Raw genomic sequence first — 21,198 nt, forward strand, 5'->3', positions numbered from 1 at the left:
ATCTCGGGGCCTTCCTGTCAGGACTAACCGTGACAATAAGCAGACACAGTCACCGCAGGTTGAACCAGCCATTGGAGCTACATAGCCTATGACAGCACGGCTGTGCACTGTGAACAGCCTTCACAGTGTCCATATTTTGGTTGCAAGACACAACCCTCACAACTGGTTTATGAAAGTGAAACATTTGCCGTGTGCGCTGCGCTATGGTGGGAGATCCCTGGGGCTTCATCACTACCAGAGCGTGGGCGATGCTTCCTCCTGGCCCAGAGGGCCTGCGTGCTCCGGGGTCACGTTTGGGTAATGAGGCGTCCACTGGTGGTAGTGTAGTGGAGAGTGCATTAGACCAAGAGACATTTACCCTCACAGAGGCATTTACATGAACTGAGTTACACACACACACATACACACACACACATACTCTCTCTCTCACACACACATATACACTCTCTCTTTCTCTTTCACACACACAAATCCAGGCCAAATATCACAAACATAAGTCCCTCAGGCATCAGGAGTCCATACGTTTAAGATCCTTAGATGGTTTTCACTGATTTTCTTCAGGTAAACGTGTTGATATGTTTTGAGGTGCTTTTTAAATATCTTTATTTAGAGATATTCCTCATTTTCCACCAACTAAAAGTTATTTGTCCTGTCACTATTAACAAACCCTTAGAGGGCATGTATGAACCTATTATGATGAGTTGTTTAAACATTTCTTCATATGGATATATGCGATGCGATCTATTTCAACCTTTTTAATGATCTGTTGGAATTTGAAAGGATTGTAGATTGCACGGATTACACCACATTTTCTGTGTTTTCTTTTGAAGACTTTCTCTGGTAAAAGAGCTTTAATGCATGAATGGACTAGATGTAAGACGGTGAGATTGAGACCCAATCAAGGACTGCAATCTACAATTCTGAATGAGGAAGGTGTCCTAATGGAATCTATTGTGCCTTTCTGTCTTAAAGTAGGAACTGAGATTTGCTGTCCCCTACAAGTATCTTGGTCAGATATTCAACTGTGCAAGACTGTAAACTGATTGTAATCTAGAGTCACATTGTTTCTTTCTTCTATTTGCCCTGGACACATGCTTATGTACCTGTCAAAATACACATACATGTAAGCATTCACACATGTACACACTAACTTCTACATAAACAAACCACTGTTATTAGGAAAACGTCTATTGCTGACAAACCTCAAACCAGTGCATGTCTCACCGTAATCCTCTCCCCCTCACTCTTACCCACACCTCTTTATGATTGTCACTTCATTCATGAGCTTCTGTTGTTTCCTTTATTATTTTCTTTCCATTTTATTTTTGTCAGTCCGTAAAAAGAGGCCGTTATTTCTCCCCCTTCAGGCGAGAGACGAAGACGGCCACGGCGAAAAATTACCCCACCACAGCTATTCTAAGGAAACTCCCAGGCTTGTCTTCAAGACAAACAGCGATGTCCTTGTAAGAAATAAAGCATTTAACACTCAGCTAGAGCTCAAGTGTGGTAACAATGATATTGCTGTAGACGTGTTCCATTGATCTACTCTAGTTAGGCTCATGTGTTCATGTAGAGCCCATAACTAGATTTAATTGGCTCTAATTGGTTAATTAGATTCCATTAATTAGATATTTTCTTCACAATATCATGTGTCTTGATTAGCATCTCCTTTTCTGATTTTGTCTGAACATATAGTGAAGTAGAAGGATTGAATAGTTAGTAACTAGTGACTAGTGTGATTAGTTTTACAATGCATTAACATAGGATTCATGCACACTTACTTTTTCATTCCAAATTGATTTCCCCATGTTTATTTTTTTGCATTGTCATTCAGCATTGATTATGTGTGTGTGTGTGTGTGTGTGTGTGTGTGTGTGTGTGTGTGTGTGTGTCATACTGATGGAGGAATGGATGAGTGTGGAATTCTTGTATTCTGTATGTGTTTTCTTTTCTTTGTGTGTGTGTGTGTGTGTGTGTGTGTGTGTGTGTGTGTGTGTGTGTGTGTGTGTGTGTGTGTGTGTGTGTTTGTCTACATGCACATGTATACCTGTATGCAAAAATTCCCTTATTGTTTCCCAGTGTCCTTGCTGTGAAAACACTGTAAGTAATATTGTCAGTGTAAGTTGTTTTATTCCTGAAAGCTTTGCCTGGGCCTCTCTAGTATATGATATACTGATATATTACTCTAATCACAAGGAATGTATTAATTGTTGTTTCTTGAGGCACAATCAGACCACAAAATCTGGTCCATGTTTATACAATTAATGTTGTAAATGATGTTTTGGATGAGGAAAAAGCTTTCAGCAGTCCAATACAAACTCCAATATATACATGTGCACAGTGCCAAAGTGGAGAGTCCAATAGAAACCTCTGTGTTGTAGAACCATCATTCTGGTTTAAACACCCCGAAATTCCCCTGAAATACTCTTCCCAACACATCTGAAATTCTCTTGAGAACAAACTCAGGATGTAGAGGTTTCCGCGGAAACCGTTACTCTATGCACCTGGGGCTCTGGCACACCACAAAATACCAGCGGATGCTGTGGACAGTACAGCACTTTCATAGTCTGCCTTGATTGATGGCTTTGCGCTGTGACACGTTGATGGGCGATTTGCTCGTCCAGGGAGGCAATGAGGCTGTGTGCGGGGCCGGTGTGTGGGTCAGGGATGAGCGATACGGCCAGAGAAATGATTTTATGCGGAGGATAGAGGGGGAGAAAAAAGTCCAACGTGGACGTGGGTCTGTCGCTGTGAGGTAGCAAGGTAATTATGGCAAAGTGCATGGTTACACCGCACCGGTCCGACCGCCAGCTCACTGCTCAACGACTACAGCAGAAATAAATGATGGTAATTACCTTCAACTACAAACATCTGTGTGTATGTGTGTGTGAGTGAGAGAGACAGAGTAGGAGAGAAAGACAGAGAGAGAGAGAGGAGGGAGAATGTAAAAGATAGATAGAAGGAGGGAGCGAGAAGTTTGAGAAAAAAAAGACGGAGAGAGGGGATGAGAGGGAGGAAAAAAGAACTCCATTAGCGTAATGCGCAGTGAAATTTCACTCACCGTGGCGCGACTCGTTAAGTGCTTTCCATCTGTCTTGGTTTTTCAGCGGCGAGAAAATTAAAACACATTTATAATTTAAACTCTCCCGAAACGCCATCATCCCGCCCTGACTCACGCAGCAGCCTTTTAAACTTTCTGAGTCACCGTACCTACCTTAATGCAGTACAAATGTCTCAGAGCTGAAACCCAGTGATTGGCACCTGTCAATCACAAGTCAACACAGACCAGTAGTTTTGTTTGTGACAGACTGTTTTGACGAAAAAGTCAGTTAGCATGTTGTTCATTTGCAACGGCTGAGGTAGCTTACCATTAAATATGCTTCTCATTTTACAGTACATTGCTGCCAGAAAATGGAAGCTAACATAGATGTCCATTGTGGGGAGGAGCACCATTTGAAGAGATCTGGTCTAGTGAGAGAGGTCAAGGAGGAGGTTTAGGGTGGGCTGCAATAGTGGCTGATGGGTTTATAAATAAGGCTCTCTGACTCATCATGCGAGGAAATCACTTGACTTATCTGTCACTGAAGTATCATATTCTGCGTGCTTGTTGCATCTCTCAACCACACAGCAACTTTCAAGGACTGTATGTTGTCAGAGATTAGCCCAAGTCGAGTCTAAATAATTGGCTTCAGATACACTCAGTTTAATCCAAACAGTTCCAATTAGAGCTCTGTAACATAAGCCACAGGGTTTAGTCAAGTTGTATGTGTGTGTGTGTGTGTGTGTGTGTGTGTGTGTGTCTGTGTAATTTTGTGTGTGTACGCGTGCAGGCAGGCATGTGTGTGTGTGTGTGTGTGTGTGTGTGTGTGTGTGTATGTATGTGTGTGTGTATGTGTGTGTTATGGATAGGTTTACCAGCATCAGATTCAAGTTTTAAAAAAGCATCTTTTGGCAAGTGGCAAGTGAAGTGGCAAGTGAAATCTGTCCATCATTCAAACTGATTTAACATTCAGTCAGTGGATCTGTGTAACCCAGACAAGTCAGGTGATGTCTGCATTGAGACATCACTTCCTGAGACATTGTGTCCCCCCCATCCGTCTCCTCTCCATGTCCCCGTCTGAACAGCTGTGCCTCAGACTGACCCTGTAGCCTCCAGAGTTAGCAGCAGCACGCTAGCTTTTACGCCACCGCCACGGCAACCCGAGACACTGTCCATGTGTAGTGATGAAAGACACTGACAACAACTGGGGGTCTTCCTGTGTCCACGCTAATGTATGTGGCGGCACTAGACCAGTGTGCTCGCTGTGAGCACCGAGGTAATCTGAGACTTAAATAGTGAACAGGTTGAGAATATTCTGCTCTTGGATCATTATTGCTGACACGGAAAAAAACAGGCAGGGCATTTCCACACAACAGTTGAGTTAAGGTGTCCATGACAACCTGAAATAAATCAGACTTGAGTCAAAGGGAACTGTCTTAACTCGCAACTCTGGTTCTTATTGAGAGTGAGTGAAAAAAAAACTATACGCCAAGATGGATGTTTTAGGGCACATTTGAGCCGGGGAAGTTAAATGCTTGTCAGACTGGGTTTCCCCAGTTGTTTTGCAATGTTTTGCTTTTTCCACATATTCATACAGGAGAAGAAGATGGTAGATAAGTACTTGGCCTTCACTCCCATGGCAAGATGAAATTGGAAAGCGAGGGCATAGGAAAGAATAGGAAAGAAAGAAAAGGGAACCAACCAGATAGAAAAGGTCAGGACAATTTCAGGAAGTGAAAGTTGGAGACAGGGGAGTGTGGTGTGGGTGGGTGGGTTGTTTGGGCGTTTAACGAAAATTAAAACGTATTGGCACTGGCCATCAATCTGGGCATCAGTGGTCAGAGGACACATCCATCTCTTTCATTCACGCCTTCTGCCCATATTTGTGTGTGTGTGTGTGTGTGTGTGTGTGTGTGTGTGTGTGTACACTATCTGGGAGTGGAAGTGCCATTATATGGTTTTATGGTATATAGTGCCTACACAAAGAGATGTCATTGAAATGTTTGCCCACTAATATAGTAGACATGGTGTAGGAGAGAGAGAGTGAGTCCAAAAGATGCTGTTACAAACACCAAGCGTAACAAGTGTGTGTGGGCCTGACAACATACTTTACAACATGCATGAGGAATGGAAATCCTGATATTTTATAGTGCTGCACTCAAGCATAATGTACAACTTGTCATGCTAGTTTCACATTGCGTCTATGTGTGTGTGTGTGTGTGTGTGTGTGTGTGTGTGTGTGTGTGTGTGTGTGTGTGTGTGTGTGTGTGTGAGAGAGAAAGAGAGAGAGAGAGCATGTCTGCAAGCTATGTAAGACCCTCATATAGTGCCGCCCCATAGCCCATCAGCATGCAGTAGTGGCGTGTGATGTTTACTGTGATGGATGGATGTCGTTGAGGGTTCTGACAGTTGAAATACTCATACACACACATTTGCACCTCCCCACACACACACACACATGCACATCATGCAGCCCCCTACACACACAGACACACACACACACACACACAGACACACACACACACACACACACACACACACACACACACACACACACACACACACACACACATATTTATACAGACACACACACACATACACACACACATCGTTTAGGGCCTTGACAGCTGATTAATGCCTTCATTATCTCCTGCGAGGCTCTGCCGCTTCCCTGCGATGCCTCAGCGCTAATCTCCCTCCTCCATGCTCGGAAATCGGCTTGCCGGGCCTGCCTTGTCCCCCCCCCCCACACACACACACACACACACACACCACCTGTAAAGCTGCTCCGCTTCACTCCCGCTCCCATGCGGCACGCCTGAGTCAGACCAAGCCGCACTTCCACTCTGGAACTTGGAGCCGAAAGAGCAGCGTGTAGGATTTGTGCCTGAGCTCTGAGGGAGCAGAGGCAACTCCTCCGACTCGAGTGGCTCATCAATAAGCAAGGGAGAGAGAAAGAGAGTGGAAAGAAGGGAAGGATTGAAGGATTGAACATGAAAAAGGGAAGGAGAAGGGGAAAAAGAGAAAAACAAGAATTTTTAGACCGATAAGGAAAGTTAAGGGAAATGGATTAGGGTTAAGGGAAATTGTTGAAACAAGGCAAGGACAAGCAGTAGGAAAAGTCCAATTTCATGGCGGTGGCGTTGGTGGTGCTGTGGTGGGCTCAGGACAAAAGGCTTCATTTAACCACCTGCCACTCAGGATGGTGCAGCTGAGCCCGAACATGGAGAGCAGGGCAGGATGAGGCCGTTTCTTTAGTCCCCGCCACTACCGTCTCTGTGTAGCTGTCTCACCTCCACGTTACCCCCTGTCATGCTCGCTCAACGTCACACACACACACACACACACACACACACACACACACACACACACACACACACACACACACACACACACACACACACACACACACACACACATACACACATACACACACAGCTCCAGCACACCCCACTGCTGGGTGTTTGCATTCGGAGAAACCCTGGGCCAAATTACTGACAAGCACATATGCACACCGAGGACATGCTGTCTGTGGCAAGACATATTCAGTGGTGCATACACAAACACACACACACACACACACACACACACACACACACACACACTCAAACACACACACACACACACACACACACACACACACACACACACACACACACACACACACACAAACACACACACACACCTCCACACTTGCCCCTGGCACAGCCGCAGGGTCAACTGACAGCCACAGCTAAAAGGCTTTCCCTTCAAGGGACAATTAGGCATGCAGTTTGAGTGTGTGTGTGTGTGAGAGAGAGAGAGCGAGAGAGAGAGAGAGAATGAGAGAGAATGTGTAAAGAGAGTGAGAAAGAGAATGTCTGGAAAGTTAAGATCGGCGTTCTATAATTACAAAATTATGCATTGTTAAACACTTGAGCACTACAATAATAAAATGTATGTACATTTCTTCCATTGTCCAGGTTATGTTTCATTTACAGTATTAAGAAATTATTCAGAAACACACACACATACACACAAATACATTTGGCTAATCAGTAGAGGTTCATCAGACCCCTGTAATGTGAATAATGGCATAATTAACAACATAATTATTATTTTGTAGTGTGCTTGTCATATTTGATAATTGTGCGAAATCTCTTGAAAAAGTAACTCTCGCTGTTCTTGCATATGTGTCATAGGTGTGTGACTGGTGCAAGCACATTCGCCACACTAAGGAGTACCTGGACTTTGGTGCCGGCGAGAGACGTCTGCAGTTTTGCAGTGCCAAATGCCTGAACCAGTACAAGATGGACATCTTCTACAAGGAGACCCAGGCTGCCCTGCCGGGGGCCCTGTGCAACCCGCCCCACTCTGCCATGGAGGGCAAGAGTGAGGGTGCCACCGGGGTGCAGCTCCTGACCCCCGAGTCCTGGAGCACGCCTCTCAGTGAGTTGCGGCGCAAGGCCCCATCACCAGGGGGCGCCACGTCCACCGCCGGGCCCTCCGTCTCCACGTCGTGTTCCCCCTCCGAACACGGCGTCGTTTGTTCCTCCGTGTCGTCCTCCTCGTCCTCCTCGTCGTCCTCGGCAAAGATTCCCACGCCGCGGCCGCCCCACGAAAGCCCCACGGCGCCCCCGCCTCCGCCGCCTGTGCCTGGCCTACACCCGGCCCTCGGGATGCCCCCCGGCAGCCCCCCCATGGTGATGACGCCCCGCGGACCGGTCCCCCTGCCCCTGTTCATGGAGCACCAGATGATGCAGCAGATGCGGCCGCCCTTCCTGAGGCCCCCCCACACGCCCGGGCCAAACAGCCCGCTGTCCAATCCCATGATCCCCGGCATGACGGGCGGCGCGCCCTCTCGTAGCCTCGGCCCCCCTTCCAGTCCCATGCACCGGCCCCTGCTGTCCCCCCACATGCACCCGTCCTCCACGGGCTCGCTGGGTGGAGGGAACCCGCCCGGGATGATGCCTCCTCACCCTGGCGCCCACATGCCCGGCCTGCCCTTCCCTCCAGTCAACATGATGCCAGGCGGTCCACTGCCACACATGCCACCCATGATGAACTTCGGCTTGCCTTCGCTGGCACCGCTGGTGCCGCCGCCCACACTACTGGTGCCGTACCCGGTGATCGTACCTCTACCCGTGCCTATACCCATCCCCGTACCCATCCCATACAGCCCCAAGGCCTCCGAGGACCGGCCTGGCAACGACGGCACGGTGCCCAGCAGACCGGCGTCAGGGCCGACGGGGGACTCCAAAGACCCACGGCCCTTCACCCCCAGCTCCTCCAGGAGGGAGGGCGGGGAGTCCAAGAAGGGCTCCCCCAGCACGGACACTCTCTCGCTGGGCTACTCGGGCTACGCGCTGGGCCCCGAGAGGAGCAGGCCAGGAGTGGTGGATCTGACGGTGAAGGCAGAGAGTCCCAGCAGCGGCGCGGGCAGCCTCAATAGCGGCAGCGGTCACTCTCATCGCTCTCTCTGCAGCTCGCCCGCCGCTCCGCCGACGGAGGGGGTGATCGACTTGACCACCGGCCGCCGCTCTCGACAGCAGCTGGTGATCCAGAGGGCAGTGCCCAGTGTGGAGGTGAAGGTGGAGGCTGACGGCGGTCAGCCAATGCCAGGCGAGGGAGAGGCCGGCCGGCAGGAGCCAAGCAGCAACGCCACGGGCCGCGGTGCGGAGGAGAGCGAGCGAGAAGCGGGCAACGCTCTGGACTCAGTGGCCCTACCCTGCGCCGACCCCTCCTTCTGTGGCGCCACGCCCCCTCTCGCCCAGCCTATCACGTGCAGCGTCCCTGCGCTCCCCGCCCTGGCTACCCCGGCAGCCGCTGCTGCTGCGGAGCTGGGCTCGGCTGCCCCGTGCAATGTGATCGTGAACGGAGGTAGCGGCGCGCCGACCCTGGAGCCCGCGCGACCCCGGATGCCCGCGGCCGACCAGCGGCCCCTGCCGGCCGAGCAGGCCTCCGCCGAGCTGCTGGAGCGCGAGGAGCTGAAGGAGAACAGCTGCGCAGCCGCCGCCGAGTGGGACGCAGGTAAGAGGGGCGCTGCCGCCGCTGTCGCTGCCGTCGTCAACAACAACAACAACAACAACAACGCGGAGGAGGCGGGGGGCGCCGGGGGCCCCGGGGAGCCCAGCTTGGCCGACCCCGGGGCCGTGCCCGATGAGGACCACGCGTACGCGCTGCCCCTGTTGCCCAAGGCTGGCTGCGTGATCCAGCCCGTGCCAAAGCCGGCCGATAAGACGGCCACCATCTTGCCCTGCGGCCTGGCCCCCCCGCTTACCGCCACGGGCCCCCCAGAGATGGAGCCGCCCTTGAAGAGGAGGTGCCTGCGCATCCGCAATCAGAACAAGTGAGAGGAGCCGCACAGGTTGGTCTGCTCACCCCTACGCCTTTGAGTTGCTACAGAAGAGAGCAGCCTGTGGTGCTCAGGGGTTTTCTCTCATAATGCCACTAACATCTTCAAAGTGTGCTCGTTCTCATGTTGCTCTTATGACTATGGTTCTAATAGAGTGCTGTGCTCTGATGTCACCCTGTGCTGTGGTGTACACTGACAATGGAACATCCACTGTGTGCTCAGTTCCAGAATATAATTTTGATATTGACAGCATTTTGTTTATTCATATACTTTGTTTATATGATGGAAAAAAAGAAACAATGATGTACGTGTTTTGATTATGGCACCATAGATTTTGCACAGATGGTGTACTTACACAAAAAAAACACATTTAAAAAATGAATGAGTTCCATATATTGTAAAAGCACCATACATTCTGCTGAAGCTTCAATCTCATGACCACCTGTTGCTCAACAACAGGAACACTGGTGTCAGCTGTCAAGAAAGCCTGATTAATAACGCATGTACTGTATCATGAATAATACATGTCTGCAATGCTGTTGCAAATGAAAAAAAGAGAACAGGTTGATGGTGTACATCTGGATCTGCACACTAAGTCATATCATTACAAGGATATGAATGTTCAATATGTAACTGCATTATTAATTAGGTTGCACATCGCTGCGGGCACATTAATTGAATTTAGCTTGACTGATTAAATAGATGTGCTTAGTCAAAGAATCGTTCAAAGAACATTTGACTGAGCTGTGTAGAGGCATAACAATCTTTTAACCCCTTTATATCTTTATGCGGTTGCAACAGTATTGCAAGACAAAATTTCAGAACTGATTGACTCAATTATTAGATTATTCATCCTTGCATTTTTCTCTGTCTGTCTCTTTCTCTCTCTCTGCCTATCTGTTCCTCCTCTCCCCAGCTCTGACAGATGGCAGCCAACATTCGACATGATGAAGAAAGTCCCTTGAGCAGCCACCAGCCGTTTGCCCCTCGCCATAACAACCAGCCATCAGTCAACCCTACTCCACCACCACCACCACCACCTCCACACACAGCTGCCCATAGTGGGCTCCTCGACTGGCTCACCACCACGCACCAGTCTCTGCCCCAGACTGACAGCACACTGTCGCTAATGACACGGAGCCTTCACCCAAGGGCCCCGTACGGGCCACCAAAACCCCCTCTTCTCACATTTCTCGCATTAGAGACATTCCTGTCATGAGGTGTCACCCCCCTCTCCGTAACCCCTCACCTGAGAGGTGATCCTCCGTGGACAGAGAGCTGACGGAGTCCCAGACCACACAGCTGGAGGACTGTGATGTGCTAAAGTAGCCTCTGCTCAGGCCTGCACTCCTCACCTGCAATCTCAGCCTCACTGGAACACTGATGTTGGACGACATTTTAACTGTATCTGAAAAATAAGGCTGTGTGTATGTGTGTGTGTGTGTGTGTGTGTGTGTGTGTACGTCCAGTGAAACCCAGTGCGCTGAGGCTGTCGTCAGTGGCTAGGCCTCATAGGGGCTCCTGCTGGGGAAGGAGTCGGTGGAGATTTGCTGTACTGCACTGTGGACTGACCGGGTGCCAGGACAACATGGTCAGACGTCTGTGCCTCACAGACCCCTATCCCTCCCCTCTCTCTCTTCTGCTCTTTCTCCCTCTCTTTTTCTCTCTCCCTCGGTTTTTAACCCCACTTCCCCACACCTTTCGACCTCTCTCTCGGCCCCTACTGCAAGCAGAGCTGATGTTTATGAATTGGCCCAACTGAAAAAAAGACGAAGAGTTAAAAAAAGAGAGAGGAACTCCTGGAAGGTGTAAAACAATCATGGGGGAATGTTTTTCTTGCTTAAAAAAATGAGAAGGTGAAGACGAGGAGATGAAATTTCATCCTCATGTCCTGTCAGTGTTTTTCCTCCGGCTGAGTGACAAGGGGGAGCAAGGGACTCTCTTTCTCTCTCTCTCTCTCTCTCTCTCCACCTCCGTATGGACAGAACCATAAGAAGAAAGTGGAGGTTGAGAAAGGGGAAAATGGAGTGTGTTGGACTGTTTCTTTTTTTATTTCATCATCTCTCCTTTTTTTTGTACATGATTTTCAAGCAGCGAGAGGATGTGCAATGGAGTATATGCTCACTGATTCGTGGACAAACAGGGTAGAGACCTCACCAGCATAAACCTGGACTTTGGGGCACGTGGGTGCCAAATCCTGCCACTGGCCGCCCCTGGGTAGCAGTTCCGGTTCCATTCCACAGTTTATGCAGCAGCAGGTTGTTGTGCCAGCCAGCCTACACCATCTAATCCCAGACCATCCTAGTGCCATCATCGTGTTCAGACTATGTGTGGAGTGCGTGTGTGTGTGTGGAGAGGCCCTGCAGCAAGCTGGACTTTTTTTGGAGGACTGATCCAATCAGAACGTATTGCTGTTTTAGTCATGAAAACTAGCCACCAATCAGGGCCTCTGATTGCTCCAATTCTTTGATGTTGTTGAGGTTTAAGTCAAGACTGGACAGGGTTGATGAGTCTCGTTCTTCATTCATCAGTGAGTCCCATGTACAGGGGTCCTGAGACCTGTGTCTATGTCCGTGAGAAGTGTGTAAGCCATCTCTAAGATGGCTCAAATGAGTCTATGGTGGGCCAGCACGTGAAATTATACAGGAATTTGTCTTTGTAGACACATCAATCAGAAATGACTGGCTATCTTTCTCTGTTGGGGTTAATCCAATATCTTTGTTGTGAAATAATTTGTTAGGGTTGCACTACTGACAACCAAGTAATGAGTCAGTGAGAATCAGCCAGCCTGAACACCTTAACAGGGGGGTGATGCTGAGCAAAGGCCCTGAATCAAAGGTAACACCTCTGTCTTTACATCTATGCAGTGCTAAATTCTCAGCCTAAGGGATCTTTTTGTTCATAATATGTCATTGACTTTCCTGTTATGAAATGGGAAAGTTGTCTCTTTTAGAGAGTTTACTCATTTTTGAGTATAATTTGTGAGGACAACCCTTGCGCTTAAATTACATGTCCTTTTCTAGCACTGGAGCGCACCAGTGTGGCCCAAGAGATTTTAGATGCCAAGTACTTGTCACCAAGATTTACTTTGAGCTCACAGGAAGTCGAGCAGCCAAGCTGATATACAATACATATTGTATCTGCAGACCAACAAACCACTAGTGTTATAATTTCGCACTCGAGCACATCCGTAATACAGTTGACTTTCAATGACTGTGTGCGGAAATGGAAATTTGAGCTCGAGCGTGTGTGCGTCCTTGCCACACTGCCAAAAAAGTGAGCGGTCTCCTAAAGCCAAATCCTTGAAAATGTACAGATAGGGTCAACAGATAGTAACACTTAATTCAAGCCAAAACATCACATGTAAAGGAGTCCAATTAGACACAGAGTTACGTATGTCTGCCACACAGTCCATATACATGTTTAAATAGTCTGATGTCTGGTCACTAGCATCTAATCAGAAAAAAAAGAAATACTCAGCAAGCTAAAGTTGAGATTTCTTCTGCTAGTGTGGGATTTCCTGCAAAATCCAGAGCTCACTGTGTATGTGCCAGATTTTTTTCCCCTTAATTTTTTGTACCAAAAAAAGCCTCCCTCTGCTCTGATTTTCATGTTCTTTTCAATCTGTCTCACCAAAGTTGACCCAAGTCTCCCCCCTGCTCCCCGCCACTCTCACAGTCCTCTCCTTCTCCCTCCTGCTCACTTTTTTCCCTCCCTCCGCTCCTGGACGGTACACAAAGGGAGGTGTAATCTCACTCCATCCCCCTTACCTCTTTCCTGAGGAATTTGGTTTCACGTTAAATGTTTTTCTTTTCTCTTTTTTTCCGAAAGAAAGCTCAGAGGTCTAATTGTTACACGTTTCAACTGGCTCCTCATCTCCATTTTACATTGGGCCCTGTGTCAGTCTGCAGGGAGTTAGTTTACTGGAAAGCTCCATGCTTTACTCTTTTTTGCATACCCCTTACTAGCGCTCTTTAAATGTTGAAGGAAAGTTCAGATTTATATCTACCACCACCTACCACAAGTGTTTGTAAACATACACAGACATTCACAATCAGTACCTTATGCACACGGAAGCATACCCACATGTATGGACAATACAAACACACATGATAAATGCATGATGAGTCAAAAGCAGTGGATTTGCGCTGTATATCACTGTTGATCCCACCCCTCTCTCTCTACATCTCTCTGCTTCTCTCTCTGTCTTTCTCTCTCTCTTGTACTCTGTCCTAGTGTTTGTCTGTCTTTATGTCCGCCAAGCCAGTGGAACCAGACACCAGTGTCCAGATTAGAGACTGTTGACTCAGAGAGTGCTCCGTAACCCAACCTGGCCCGTGTTGATGGTCAGGCATTTCAGAGTTGGTTCACTCACGCCAAGAGTGGGATCGAGTGTCCCTCTAATTAATGCCTCCGATTTCTTCTGTTGCTTTTTTGCTCAGTTGTCTTCGTGATTTTTCCAGATTCAAGCCCTTAAACGGTCCGGGGGCTCTTGCTCCCAGACACACCAGCAAGCACGTACAGTACTGTACACCAGTGCACATGCACTTAATATCCTGCTAAGGACATTGTGTGAACATATACTCAGACCACACACACACACACATCCATACACACACCACGTCTGCACATTGTCTCTTTCTCTCTCTCTCTCTCTCTCACACACACTTACACATACACATACACACACACACTACAGACATGTAATCTCGATATGTAAATAAATGGCAGAAACACACACACACACTCACACACACTTGCCCACAGTGCTCAGGGAAACACACACGTCTCCTGGACTGAGGAAAAATCATTTTTTTAAATTGATTAGATATCCTGTTTCTCAGCTGTCATGTCTACCCTTATCATGTTACCATAACTCTTCTTATAAAGGTACTGTTTTGTTTTGGGGGGGTTTCCTGAGGGGGCAGTAGTGTGACAGATATGATTGAAAGCCTGACAAGCTCTATACACAGACACACATGCATGTACACAAACACAGCCTAATTGTACTGATATGTATAACCTTACAGAAAGAGCTATGTTTCTAAACACTCACATTCACTGTAATTCACTCACCATGGGCCACCCATTCATTTACAAGCCTTCAGCCAAGCCTGCGGTAATATCAAATGCTCTGTTATTTCTTTGCTTTGCCCCACTGACAAAAAGGCCATTCTTAATCCATAAGTGCACCCAGGTCTGTGTGTAAGGCCAGAGATATGGAAATATGATTTCCATTTCTCAGTTTGCATGTCTGTGCGACCTTGCTGGTGTAACCGTAGCTGGGAGACGGTTTGAGACAGATATAGCGATGAAACTGGAAACTGTTGTAGTGACTGCGGTTCCTGACAGACGTGGGAGACTGTGGGAGACAATGACACCAGCTTTTGTTGTGTGGCAGAAATATATGTGTGTGTCATTGTGTTTGTGTGCGTGTGTGTGTGTGTGTGTGTGTGATTGTGTGGCTTTCCTGACCGCAGACTGACACTGCCCTTGACTGATGTAGATAGTGAGACTCCACAACTGATGTTCTCCCCGTCTTGTTCAAGCTGCTGACTCATGCTGTAGACATGTGCATAACCTTTGAATCACACTTGATGTTTGTCCATGTCACATTCATAAAAAGACTGGTGCCCACTGATGTTTCTGAAGTAAAAGCACATCACAGATTAGCATGGTTGCAGGACTACAACTACATGAGTTGCAAATGCTGTAGTCCTCGATGGTTTTGCATGGTATTTTTCTTTGAAAATAGAAAAGAAAAGAAAAGAAAAAGACCATATTGCAAAAAGGCAACAAAGCTAAAGCAGTGTAGTCAGGCCCCTAAGAATGAGGGCATTAGCAAAGAATGTGGTAATATGGCAACATCTCCAGCAGGTGTCAGTGTGGTTATATTCTGTGTTTAATCAACAACGTACCCGAAAAGAAAAAAAGTGATTTAAAAACATGGGAAACTATGTTCCTAGGCATATTACATACAATGGCATAAGGATTGTCCATGGTATACGGTGGGACTGCCAATTACATGTGTGAGCCACAAACGAGAGCTCATAAACATCATATGGGTTGAAGTGCGTAATGTACAGCACGTGAGTGTTGTTAAAAAGTTCATGATAGGGTCAAATGTGCCAATGTGAAAATGTACAAATGCACATCTTTGCAAGTCTGTAATTAGGGAGAACCTATTCTTACTCTTTTGACACATATGCACACACACACGCACACACACTTACGTACCAACATATAGAGAGAAAAAGAACAATACCAGCACTACCAGTTATATTCTCATCTTTCAGAACTCTATTAAGCATTTTGGAAGCATCCAGTGGTCTTGGCATTATTAACTTCATAGCACCACTGAAGTGGCATCTGTTCTAGTCCTAGCTGCGGAGGCATCTGGCACTGAACGCAACAGTTGTTGATTCTGTTGGTTATTGGGATGGGGCATGGGATAGACAGGGGGAGCGGCCTAGTAACTTACTCAACCAGAGAGGATGACTACAGCAAGAGCCAGAATTATGCAATGACAACTTCCTACTCTTTAAGTATGAGGGATTTGTGAAAATCAAGATAAACAACAACAAGAAAAAAACAACAAACATTTGTAATGTTTTAGTGTTACTTTTCAACGGTGAACAGAAATGCTGCCTTAAATCTCGCTTGTGCGCTCCATAGGTCAGACAATGAAGAAGATGCTTGCTTGTTTAAAATCCCACTTTGTAAAAAACAAAACTTACAAAAAAAATCAAAACAACTTTGTTATCTTGCTAGTGTTGATGTATAGATGCTTTTCTGTGACTTGTATGACCCCAGATTTTGCTAAATCTATTTACCCAGCTTCCCGACCCCTCCCTCACTCCCACTCCCTTCCTCTGTACATTGACCTTGTGGTGAATTCTCAACTTTTTTGTGTACTTGCAGAACATTTTATAGTATTATTTATTATTGACAAGTGTTTGCATTTGCAAATTATGAAAGAGAGAGAGAGAGAGGTTCTTTGGACAGCGCATTTTGCTGCAACATAGTTGCCCGGTGAAGAGTGTCTGTTCTTTTCTAATTTAAAGGGAGAAAACAGCTTGATGAGCGAAAAGAAAAAAGAAAAACTCTTGTCTTTTTATTATGAAGTTGTTATAAAACTTGTTGCCAAGATTTGCTTTACAATGTATCATTTTTTTTGTGTTGTAACAGTATTTGTTTTACCCGGTGAATTGCTTATTGAAAATAATAAATAGAGGCCCACACCAACAGTTTTCTCTGTGTTTTTGTCTTGCAATTCCAATGGGAACTGAAGTCACTGTTTATTCTTGTTAAATACAGCCTGTTGAGTTACAACAACCTTTAGATATAGATTTCTGAAGCATCTTAAAATTAAGTTTCAACACAGATATTTCTTTCTCGCAATTCCTTCACAGAACTTCACCTGATGAAAGGGCTTAGAGAAGGCTCTGTTGAAGTTGTCAGTTAAACCAAAACATCCAAACATGTCCTGTGATGACCTCCTCATAATCCTGCACAGGAAAATAAGGATGTGTTCTCTGTTCTCTTACAAGCATATAATTGAAAAGATAGGCCCTACTGTGGGATTCCTTATTGGTTAATTATCTTTCCTTCATGTACTGAAACTAAACGATAAGCTCCCTGGTTTGATTCATTCTTCGAGGAGCATTTGTGGTGTTATGCAGCTTTAGAACATGCTGCTCCTTTGTTCCTTTTTCTAAGATTTTGGAAGACTCATGGCTTTTGTGACTGGTTGATGATTTCCAGTTGGCTGATGTGGAAATAAAAGATACCTGCACTTACCTTTTGCATTATGGGGTTTGTTACAGTCTTTTGTATGAACTAAAGCTATAGTGTGGGGTGTGGGAGCGTTGACCCACAATATTTGTGCATAGCCTACATGGCATTAAATTAACTTGGTAACGCTTTAGAATAACATGTGCTTATTAGGTATTAACAGTGCATAATAAGCAGTTAACAATTCATTACTAACAGTTAGTTAACTGTTGTTATCCTTTAATAACATTAACTAACTGTTAACATGCAGCTTGTAAGTGTTAATAAGCAGCCTTTTAGGTTACTTACAAGCATATTTGTTAACAGTTGTAAGTGTTAACAAGCAGCTTGTTAATGCTTGTTAATGGTGTATAAGACAAAGAGGTGGATAACTAATACGCTTATAAGACCTTTCTTACCTATTTGTAGTAAATTTTGCAGCCCCCCAATCTAAAGCGAGGACCATGTAGCCTATAGTTCCACAAGCCCAACCTTCTATCTCTCTATACTATATCTCTCTATCTAGCTTGGTTTAGCTGTGAGAAATGCACCTTTAAAATTGTTGCAGTGAGCAGGGATCGATCGAACCCCGGTCTCCTGCATCAGAGAGTGCATCGCTACCTATTGAGCTACATGTATATATATGTATGTATATATATGTATATATATGTATATATATGTATGTATGTATATGTATATATGTATATGTATATATATATATATATATATATATATATATATGTATATATGTATATGTATATATATATACAGCGGGGAAAATAAGTATTGAACACGTCAACATTTTTTTCAGTAAGTATACTTCCAATGAGGCTATTTGCATGACATTTTCACCAGACCTGAGTATTAACTCAGTTAATCCACCCATATAATAAAATCCAAACATTAAAGTCCATAGGTAGAGTTATGTGTAATAAAGTGGAATGACACAGGAAAAAAGTATTGAACACACCTGCTGAAATTTCTTAAATACTTTGTGGAAAAGCCTTTATTTGTAATGACGGCTTCAAGGCATTTCCTGTATGACGAAACTAATCAGTCACAGTATTCTGGTGTGAGTTTGGCCCATTCTTTTAAACAGATAGTCCTTTAATATTGAAGATTCCAGGGGTCCATCTTGTGAATCCTGATCTTTAGTTAACTTCCAAAACTGTTCAATTGGATTGAAGTCAGGGCCTTGATTTAATTTCTCTGAAACCAATTGAGATCTTCCTTTGCTGAATGGTTGTGACGGGTGTCCTGCTGGAAGGTCTAGCCATGTCTCATCCTCATCATCCTGGTGGATGGAAAGATTCTCCCAGAACAAAATGACTCCATTCATCATTCCTTCAACTGTATGAAGTCTGCTAGTATCATGAGATGAAAAACAGCCCACACCATGATGCCACCACCTCCAAACCTCACTATTGGTAGGGTATTTTTAGGGTGATACACAGTGCCATTTCTCCTCCAAATATGGTGTGTAGTATGACATCCGAAAAGTTAAAATTTGCTCTTGCCTGACCAGAAAACATTCTCTCAGTATTTCATAGGATTGTCCAAATGTTGTGTAGCAAATTTTCAACAAGCTTTGACATGTTTTTTCTTCAGCAATAGAGTCATGCGGGATGAGCGTGCATAGAGGCCATGGCGGTGGAGTGCATTACCTATGATTTTCTCTGTAACAATTGTACCTGCTGCCTCCAAGTCTTTCTGGAGCTTTCTCCGAGTGGTCCTTGGCTCTTGGGCTACTCTTCTGACTTCCTGGTCAGAAATCTTGCAAGGAGATCCTGTGCATTGCCAGTTGATGATGCAGTGATGTTCCTTCCACTTGCAGATAATGGCTACAATACTGCTTGCTGGATAGTTTTGAAGTGCATCTGTAACCAGTCCCATTGATATGTTTGCAACAATAAGGTTGCAAAGGTCTTGGGAGAGCTCTTTGCTTTTACCCATCATGAAATGTTTCTTGTGTGACACCTTGGTAACAAAAAACCTTTTTATAGCCTACCAGTATGTACTAACCCAGCTTATATTAATTTGCACAGATAGGAGGGATAATTTCTCTAACTACTTATAGATTCCAGTTTGTTCCTTGCCATTCTTTGCGTTTGTGTACTGCTTTTTCTTAGCGTGTTCAATACTTTTTCCCTGTGCCATTCCACTTTTTTACTCATAACTCTACTTTTAGACATTAATGTTTGGATTTTTATATATGTGTGGATTACCTAAGTTAATACTAATGTCCGGTGAAAATTTTATGCGAATAGCCTCACTGGAAGTATACTTACTGAAAAAAATGTTGACGTGTTCAATACTTATTTTTCCCGCTGTATATATACAGAAATATCTCATTTACATAAGCATTCATACCCTTTGTTATGACGCTTGTAATTGAGCTCTGGTTATAACTTGATTGGAGTCCACCTGTGCCTAAATGAATTCATTGGACATCATTAGGAAAGGCACACATCTGTCTATATAAGGCCTCAAAGTTGATAGTGTCAGAGCGAAAACCAAACCACAAGGTCAAGAGAATTGTCCGTAGATGTGAGCAGGGTTATGTGAAGACAGATCTGAAGAATACAAGAAACTTTCGGCAGCATTGAAAGTGCCCAAGAGCACCATTCTCAAATGGAAAAGATTGGAACAACCAACAGTTCTCCTAGACCTGGCCGCTCAGCCAAACTGACTAATCTGGGACAAAGGGCCTTGGTCAGACAGGTAACCAAGGACCCAATCGTCACTACAGTATATGAATGAGATCCAGAGTTCTTTTGTGGACATGGGAGAACCCTTACAGAAGGACAAACAAAAATACCTCATAAAGAAATCAACATTTTAACAAAAACACATTGCCCACAATTATTGGCACCCTTGTATGTAATACCTTGTTAAGCCTTCATTTCTCAATAAAACAGCTTATAATATTCTCCTATGGCATTCCATAAAGTTGGATAATACAAAGCAATGGGACCATTCCTTTTTACAAAATCTCTCCAGGTCGTAGTGCCTCACTTGTGCATGGACTCACCCCCACTGTTTTGTGGAGTTTAGACCAGGGGACTGATATGGCAATGGCTCAGATTTTCATTGAAAATACTCAGGTTTTTCTTGGAGTTCATGATACATGCACCTTAATAAAGATTCTCAGAGTCTTTGGAATAGAAACAGCCCCACAATATCACAGATCCTACACTATAATTCTCATTAGGCATGGGTTCTTTTCAGTATAGTCATTCATTTATGTACACCAAACCCACCTAGAGTGTCTCTTGTCAAAGAGCGCAGTTTTCTACACTTTCAAAGTTCAATTCAAAGTAGAGCGTCGACAGGGTTCTATCTTAAAAGTTTTCCCTGGTTAAAGAAGTGCAAAAAGACTAGACTGGCAGAAATGTACTCTAAAATGTCAAGTCATATTAATGCACAAGGCAACTAAGCTATGATCTATATAGGATAGGGCAGGCTACTGAAAGACAATAAAGGGAATGAATGCATGTAGCTCTACTGTTCTAAAATGTACCTGCAATGTAGGCACGCATACAAAATATGACTGCCGCTCAGTCGTGTACATCCTCTCCGTGAAAATAAATCACGCTTGTCTCCATCTCCTACTCCTTCCCCTACTCTTGAAACTTTGTGTATGCTTGTATGTGCGTGCCTGTGTGTGTGTGTGTGTGTGTGTGTGTGTGTGTGTGCCTGTGTGTGTGCGTGCGTGCGTGTGTGTGAGTGTGTGTGTGAGCTTGTACGTTATTGGAGTGGAGTTGTTATTAGCTTATATTGATTATTATAGCCTATAGTTATCGTTTGTATATGGTATTGTTTATTTAAATTATTGGTAGTTCATAATGATATTGCATTGACATTATTGTTATTATTTCTATTTTCCTTAATGTAGTCTTACCAACTTTTTAAAACTGTTTACTGTTCATTTTTAACTATAGTATTGTTTTATTTAGTAAGTTGCTTTGGACAAAAGTGTCAGCTAAATTCCATAACCAAGGACTTCTGCCATTGTCTGAGCTACGATTACTGACCTAGCAACTTTCTGTGT

At 45.1% G+C, this 21,198-nt stretch overlaps 1 protein-coding gene across 5 annotated transcripts in view; it reads left to right on the forward strand.

Moving 5' to 3' along the window:
* Positions 1–16,604, forward strand: part of sobpa (sine oculis binding protein homolog (Drosophila) a) — a 74,833-nt gene extending 58,229 nt beyond the window's left edge. For 3 of the 5 annotated variants that reach the window (XM_076299600.1, XM_076299601.1, XM_076299603.1), the window contains 3 exons: positions 1,368–1,463; positions 7,222–9,368; positions 10,291–16,604. In XM_076299600.1, coding sequence (XP_076155715.1) covers positions 1,368–1,463; positions 7,222–9,368; positions 10,291–10,339 — 2,292 coding nt within the window. In that variant the 3' untranslated portion in view covers positions 10,340–16,604. Of the gene's footprint in view, positions 1–1,367; positions 1,464–7,221; positions 9,387–10,290 lie in introns of all 5 variants that reach the window. The other 2 variants (XM_076299602.1, XM_076299604.1) reach the window with 2 other exon arrangements.
* Positions 16,605–21,198: the final 4,594 nt, after the last annotated feature.

Source organism: Alosa pseudoharengus, unplaced genomic scaffold, assembly GCF_046254945.1.
Source record: "Alosa pseudoharengus isolate Yale_2024_CS ecotype anadromous, Long Island Sound unplaced genomic scaffold, YU_APseudo_1.1 YU_APseudo_1.1_scf_22, whole genome shotgun sequence".
Classification (NCBI taxonomy): domain Eukaryota; kingdom Metazoa; phylum Chordata; class Actinopteri; order Clupeiformes; family Clupeidae; genus Alosa; species Alosa pseudoharengus.